Source organism: Meleagris gallopavo, chromosome 30 (assembly GCF_000146605.3).
Source record: "Meleagris gallopavo isolate NT-WF06-2002-E0010 breed Aviagen turkey brand Nicholas breeding stock chromosome 30, Turkey_5.1, whole genome shotgun sequence".
In the NCBI taxonomy this organism is placed as follows: domain Eukaryota; kingdom Metazoa; phylum Chordata; class Aves; order Galliformes; family Phasianidae; genus Meleagris; species Meleagris gallopavo.
The window spans coordinates 4,406,545-4,414,480 of NC_015040.2; the positions used below are offsets into that span (position 1 = coordinate 4,406,545).

The 7,936-nt window shown below is 40.7% G+C and overlaps 1 protein-coding gene across 3 annotated transcripts in view; it reads right to left on the minus strand.

Moving 5' to 3' along the window:
- Positions 1-3,798: 3,798 nt before the first annotated feature.
- The window catches only part of KDM4B (lysine demethylase 4B), a 71,977-nt gene continuing 67,839 nt past the window's right edge, over positions 3,799-7,936 (minus strand). For all 3 annotated transcript variants that reach the window (XM_031557159.1, XM_031557158.1, XM_031557155.1), the window contains 2 exons: positions 6,612-6,704; positions 3,799-4,839 (listed from right to left, as the gene is read on the minus strand). In XM_031557159.1, the coding sequence (XP_031413019.1) occupies positions 4,654-4,839; positions 6,612-6,704 (279 nt within the window). In that variant the 3' untranslated portion in view covers positions 3,799-4,653. The remainder of the gene's footprint in view (positions 4,840-6,611; positions 6,705-7,936) is intronic.

A 7,936-nucleotide genomic window follows, 5' to 3' on the forward strand; every position in this document is an offset into this window, starting at 1 on the left:
TGCTCTGCTGTCATTGTTGTGCTTTCCATCATGTTACGGATGGAATCCATCAGTTTTGGAAGTCAGGTTTGTCCCCTCAGTCTCAGCAGCAGCCAGAAGATAACAGTCTCAGCACAATCAACATTGCTGTTTCTACAGTCTTCTAATCTTCTCCTTTACCAAGAAAGAGAAAAAAAATATTTTCCATTTTTTCTTACCAAGCTAATGATCTTTCTTCCTCCAGACAAGAAGTAAATGAATGGCTTCTCCATCCACTTTTCCAGTCTCCAGCCATATGACAAAAGTCCCTGCTGGCCTCAGAGCAGGAAGCAGTAGTGTGTTGATCCCAGCCTTTTTATTGCTGCCAGCAATTATCACAAAATTACTTTACTGTGCACGTGACAGTTGGTGATACTGACTTGGAGTTTTATCAGCTCCTATGCTACATATCTGAGAACATGTTTATTGTGAGGAAACTCTGCTGTTAAGCAGCCCAAAAGAAGCTGGACTTGCTCAAAGCAGTAAGAAAAAATTGCAGTCTTTTGTGTGCGACAAAGCATCACATACCAGCATCTTGTCCCATCTTGACAACCCACGTCTGCTAACAGCTGAGTCCTCGGAAATGGTTCTGCAGGGCAGAATCAAAGGCAAGCAGGAGAGAACTATGCAGCACCCAGTAATGTAGAATATCCTGCGCAGGGCAGGATGAGAGGACAGCAGCACCTCCCAAGGATGGAGTTGGCACAGATGGAAAAGCAAAAGGGGGACTTGCCTTGGTAAGAGAGGTAGCTCAGCTGTTTAAGATACATACAAACTCCCTTTCTCCAGGGATAGGAAAGTTGCAGAGATTAGAAGAAAAGGCCAATGAGTTGTGCTCATTTACAGTCTTTCCACCTAACCCCAAACAGTATTTAATAGTAGACAGAGGAGAGCATAGAAGCAGTGCTCTGCACTACTGCAGCTGTAGCACTCACATCATCTTCCTGAAGACTCTCTGAGCATAGCACAGCTGCTTAAAACCCCACATCATCTATAGTTTAGTGCAGTAGTAAGCTAATAACAGAAACCTATAGTGACTTCAGGGATGTTTGCACAGAAGTGACTATTCTACTCTGTGAGGCTGTGATAGAAGTTCCGAACATTGTCTTCTGATGTCTGATCCAGGCAGTCACTTGGAAGTACTGAAGACATCTGTAAAATTATATTTGTTCTTATTACAGCACTATAGAAGACCTTAAACTCAACAGGTAAACTTTGCAGAGATGTAAATTCTAATGGACTTGTATCAGCAGCCTCTGCACACTTGTGACTGCTCTGATTTTTCTCAAGAAAAACTATTAACCCATGAAGGATTAAACGCTGAAGATTCTTTTTCTTTCATGTAATCTGCAGCATCTGCAACAGTTTGAGAGGAATTTGGAGAAAATATTAGGGCTCAGAAAGGGAAATAATTTCTTCAAAGGAAGGATCATATTTTAAGTGGTTCAATGTCAGTGTGACTTCTAAGGGCTAAAAGGAAGGCTACTGGAAGGCTGTGAGAAACACTCCCAAAGTGTTTCCATATAAGATAAAGGATTTTAGGATAACCTTTGGCTATTTAGCAACCACTGTCCTTATGAGACATCAATCTAGAGCAAACCCTGGACCGTGAACCAAAAATATATTGCAAGCTTGGTTCCTAATTTTAGGAAGAGGTGCGAACCTGTTTTCCTGCATGATTAACAGAGCAGAAGTGGGAAAAAAAGAAAAAAAAAAGCAACCATGTTCCTGCTTAACAGTCTTAGCATGTCTGGGCTCAGGTACCCAATCAGATGCAGAGCTTTCTTCTCCTGCAGCTCAAGCTACTTTAAACTTAGAAATGAAGAGACTTCAACCCCCCAACAATTGTAATTCTGAAGTGCTCAACAGCCTTTAATTCATTATGAACCTAGAGGCAGAGGTTTTTTTTTAAAAAAAAGGCAAAAAAAAATACATCACATCCTTAATCTAGGAAAAAAAGTCAGCATTTTTATAGCACATCATTAGACACTTACAAATATATTTCACTGAAGGAAGGAGAGGGTAGAACTGTGCGTTTTCTATTTCCTTTTCAATAGTTTGATGCACAGAGGCCATCAACACAGTCATTATAGATAATCTGCACAAGTCATTCCTAAATCAAAAAGAGATTTAAAAATGAACAAAAAGGGAGAACCCCTGCAACAAGGAAGGGCATTCCACAGATCCAGATTCACGTTTAAACATAACTCATCATCTGTGTATGGGGTGAGGAAACACAATTTGTTTTGTACAATATAAATAGTATTTAAAAGAGTACTACATATGAACACAGCAATGGTGCTATTTCAGTCAGGACTTAACATGCAGAGGAAATTCCCTGTCACTCACAACCACTCATCTCATCTCATCCCACCCTTCCTCTCCCCCTCCTAAAAAAACTCCTCTGCTGTTCAAATTCTCTCAGCTGCTTTAAATATTTCTCCGAGGCCTGGCAACATTCCTTTTCTTTTATACAAGCAAGCTTTCTACTAAGTGATGCTTTAACTGACAGGAGACAGCTATGTAGGAGGAACAACTGAGGCTTTTAAGAACCTTGCCAATGTTTAAAACTTCTATTAGTCTCAGTTTGTTTGATTCTCAGAGACTTCCATTGAAAACATCAAAACCTCAGAAATAAAAAACCCTATTTCAAACTCCTTACAAACATGCACGTGTGCACACAAAGAAAGTAACCCACAGCAGAGGCAGTAAGAAATAAAGGGAACTGCAATTCTCTCAAGAGAGAACAAAAACCAAAAAGAAAATTTAAAAAAAAAATTACTGTCTCCACTCTTCACTAGGGCAGTTTAATACCTATCGAGTCTTGTAAGATGCTCAGCTACCATCTGCTAGTCCACAAATCCTTCCCACTTATTCCCTTAAAGATCCAACTATAGCACTGCTTAAAAACCATTCCACAGAACAACCACCACCTTGCAAAGGGGCTTAAAAGAACAAAAAAGAAAGAATATTGGAATATTGTCTCTTTCTGCCCAGTGATTTCAGAGAATTAAGTGGAAAAGACTGCCATGCAGCATTCAGGATAGCTTCTGCCAGGCCAGGACATCCAGGTGAGCAGTGATGCACCCCTGCCCCCCTCACCCAGACATTCTGGAAGCCACATCCCCTTCCCAGCTCTGCACCAGGGCTGCATTCATCCTTCCTTCTGACAGAGGTCCTCCAAAGAAAGCGGAGGACTTTCCAGTGACTCCAGCAGGGTTTGGTTCAGGCTCTTATAAAACACTGTTCCATAACAGCTCTTCGATCGGAGGTGATTTCCAAGTGTCCAAGTGGGAGCTGCCTACTCAATATCTGAGGATTTGTTTTTGCCTTTAATGCTCATTCAATTCTCGGTGAACTGAGTCCAATTAAATGAAGGGCTTGCATTCCTCTTCCCAGGAGTATCTTAAAGGCTCAGTCTTTACTTAAGTAAAGGATGTCACAACAATCAAAGACATTTGGGGAATTTCTTGTTTAATAGGATAAAAGAAAAACATACAAACACCTCCCGGGCTTCTGTCATGGAATGATTCTCACAACTGTAAGGAGCACAACTCAGAAAAATAAAAATGGAGTCAAAGAAAAGAAAAAAGGTTCCTATGGGAGACATGCCTACCAGAGAGCTAGAACAATCCCTTCATGCTCTAGTCTGCAGTGGGGAAGGGGATGGCTCTTAAAGGAACTAACACAAGAAGCAGCAACAGAACACTTGCCAAAACCGAGTGGCATATTATAACTGAAAGCCATGCTCTTTGTTGGTTTTTTGTCCTTTTTTTTGTCTTTTTTTTTTTTTTTTTTTTTAACTAGAAAGCAACTTAGATGGCAAGGATGGGAAAGGAAGATGACAAGAATGACCAGAACCTGGCCATTGCTTCACTACATCCCTTCCTGGTGACATGGCAGAAATGCACACATCTATCACTTCTTTAAGAGAATTAACAGTAAGAAACATCCCAGCTATGAAACATTTCTTTCCCCATCTTCCCCAGATTACAAATGAGATAGTGTTTCTTTACAAAAAGGAACCCAGAACTTTCCAGGACATCTGTTCTTGCTTTCTCTCTCCCCAGTGTAATATTAGTCACATTTCATTGAGGGGTGAGAGAGGGGAGGATTTTACTTCTGTTTTAAAGCCATAATCTAGAAAAATGTTTTGTGGAAACTTTTGTTTTCCTATTTTCCTTTGCTTTTTTTTTTTTAATAGTGCTTATTTATAGAAAACTTCACAAAGGTGACTTCTATGTACAGAAAACACAATTCCAAAGGCTGCTTCAGTAGTCAATGTAATAGCACCTTTAAAGACAAAAGAGTTTGACGTATTTTAAAAAGTCACTTAGTCAAATTTTAACCCTTTCCAAGCCTTATAAAAAGGAGCTAATCACAAAGCTCCATCAGTACAAATGCTGGAAAGTCTCCACGTGAAACGCTGTCTGAAGGTTTCTCAGGCTCCCAGTTCTATTGGTCTGGCAAAGTAGAGGTAGCGTGCAGCCAGACAGGATTTTCTTGCAGTCCAAACCAGATGATGAAAGGAGTTCGCAGCAGGGTATTGCACAACGCTGGTCTTATATTCCGGAGTTTCCCGGTTATTTTTCTACAGGCTTGAAAAGGGTTAACTTCATATTTAATTAATCCTGGTTAAAACATGTTGCTCTGAGTTCCAGGTTGGTACTGTGTCTGCAACAGGCTCTCCATAAAGGCCAAGTAATCTGGGTTTTGTCCGTACTCTTCAGGATTCCTTGCATTCCCCAGCCGGGGACGCTTGGCTGCTCTCATTTCATCTCCCGAAAATACATCTTCCTGAGGGGCCCCAGTGCTGAGGGACTGCAGGAGACATGAAAGTACAGAATTAGAAGCACAGGAGGAAAACACAGGTAGACGTGCACAAACTGTTGAGTGCGCCCGCTTAACCAGGCAGCAGGCATAACATGGCAGCAAGCAGTTTGATACAGTGAATTTCTGAAGAAAAACCAAATTCCGAAACACGCAAAGCACACAGCTGAAAGAAAAACTTCTGGGCCTCTGAAGCCAAACTGTCAGGAGAAGCCCTCGAGTTGCTTTCCTTCTGTATCAGAATATCTTTTACTTCGATTCCTGCCTTGACAGTTTGCTGTTTGCTCTTACCCTCCTCTGTCTCTTCACATTGTTCATTCCTAAAATGCACACAGGAAACAGGGGCTTCCCTGATGTCTGTTAAAGAAAGGAAAGACCCAAAGAAAGCACTTGGAGCTAAGATGACTGTACAAATGATTGCTTCTGTTCATCCTTCTCTTACACTCTCAAAAGAGATGCGTTTCTGCTATTGCTTTGTTCCTCTGTTCTGCTGGTCTCTATAAATGCACCACGAGCATCACTTCTGAGGAGTATCATCTAAAATCTTTGGGAGCAGAACGTATAGGGGAAGAATCCGAGCTTTCAGCCAGGCTTGATGACACATTCTGTTCACTTTAGAGCACACATTCCTCTCCCTGGGACTGATATAAAGCCCAATAGTCTCCACTGCAGAGAATATGCTGTTTCCCAAATCCTGTATCCTGAAAAACAATTCCAGGATGCTTCTTTGTCACCAAAAATCTTCTGAGGGTTACAAAGTAAATTATTACTTAACTGTAAAATTTATGCCGTGAGGCCTTATAGAGATGAAGTGCCCCTAAGAAGATGGAGAAGCCATACAAATGCTTCAGATAGCGTTCTACAAAAGTTACTTGGATAAAACCCTTCGAGAGTAAGCAAAGTTTTCCTCCAAACTTGAGGAAAACGCGATAAAATGTGAGTTTTTTCCACATAAATGACTGTCACTAGGTATTTTTGGACAATGAGCCTTTCACGCTTCTGCTAGTGGTTCAGAGAATCACTGGTTCAACTTGGTATAGCAGTTCGTGTGTTCTTAAGCAATGGTTGGACCATCATTTTGTCTGTTAAGAGAGTGACGGCCACAAACATATCACAGAGTAACTCTGTAGATCTGTCCCTGCCATGCAGTAGCTAGCACGACAGACTTTTAGAATGAAAAGGAAAGCTATATTCTTCACTGGCATAGAATCTGGTCTCAGTGTTTGTTTGAATAATGGTCGAAGGACGAGATTTGAAAACATCCAGCAATAAATCCCTCATTTTCTAGGCTGAATATTTCAGTTGCATGCATTTAAAGGCAGGGTGATCTTTTAGATAAGGATCATGTTTTAACTCTCCTGTTTGGTAAGAAATGGCTTTGGTCCAACGTCACTAGGTCAGTTCTCCAGAAAGCATTTAGCTGTAGACCAATCCATCTAATTCAAGATGAAAGGCAGTACTGAGATACAATGGCCGTCCATATAACTAAATTCATGATGTAAAATGGTAGCAACATAATCTTTTAACTAGAGAATCCAAGAATCAAGTCTGAACATAGAAAGGAAAAAAACATTTAAATGCTTCTCAAGCATTTACACACCAAGGATTTCAATGACTGTACATATTTTGTGAGTGACCACGAATTTTACAGCCACAGAAAATGAAGGATGCATTCACCTAATGTCTAAACAATATGTTAAGAAAATGTGAACGAGTACTTCTAGCCACAGCCATTTCAGTGTTTCTTTTACTTCAATACCCACCAAGCGAGACTTCACTCTCTTTGGAAGCTCCTCCTCCAAGGTATAAATATCACCACGCTTTACCATTAGTTGGGAGCCATCTTCAAATTCAACCTGCACAGTACAAAGAAAATGAAATAAGAATGTTTGGCTTCTAGATTTACAACACATGATCAGTTCACTCCCAGATAATGCCAAGCATGGTCCCTTCATGGGAAGCATCAGCAAGCCAGCTCCATGGATGATTCACTGTTCTTGGCTCTGCATCTCTCTAGCTTTGCTGTAGAATGAGCTTTGCTAAGAAGTCTGAACGCAAGAGCCAGGTTTCAGTGCTGCTCAGGCATCCGTTTTATCTGGTCCAAGCAGTTTCATTCAGTGCTCCTGCAGATTAGAACGGTTGTGCTACAGCACGCCTGCTATCCCCTTCCTAGTCAGAGCACTAGAAATTTCCACTGATTTTTTTTTTTAATTGAATTCCTGAAAAAAGAACAGCTTCTCACTTATAATAAAAAGCAGCCCTGTATTCAGACCAATATGATAATAAGAATTTCTTTCATCTTAAACAAAGCATTTTTACACGTCATAAGGAAACAACTGCAGCTACTAAAATACATTTCCATTACGCAGAAATAATCAGTCAGGTACAAGAAATGGTGGTAAGTCCTCATGTTAAATCTTATGCACTAAGCACAGATTGTGTCATGAATTATGCATCAGTTGTTACAGCAACGTTTATTCATGGAAACATGCATATATAAAATTGTTAAAATTATTAAAAGTTTTTAAGAGATGCTCACTTCCTTTGCTTAGGGCTTATACTTTTCTGCATAATGTAGAAAGACACACAACAGTTAATGCGGGACATCAGGTTCAGACTGGGCATGTTCAGCAAGAAGCAAGCACCTGCACTCTGAGCTCCTCCTGTGCTGTCCAGGTCTTATAATTCATCAGCTACCCAAAATCTGTGATGCTGCTGAGGTGCCCTAGCTGAGCAATGCACACCAACAGTAATAACTAAGCAGGTAGGAGAACAATCTTTGAAGGATGAGCTCTGCCGAGCTGGTTTAAGATGCTACCACTCCCATTTACGCTCAGGTTTTACAGATCACTAGGGAACAGAATTAACAGCCCAGCTACAGGCAGACTCCTGACTGCCATTTCCAGCATGTGCTCAACTTCAGCAGCAAGGGAGGATTGGCAGCACAGGGCAATGACATCTTCAGCTATCACACAATGGCTGCATTTTGTTTATTAAAGTTCCAAACTACTGATATGGCTCAAGACCCTCTTAAGAATACACATTAGAGTATATTAAAAATTGTTTGAACTAGCAGACATATATATAT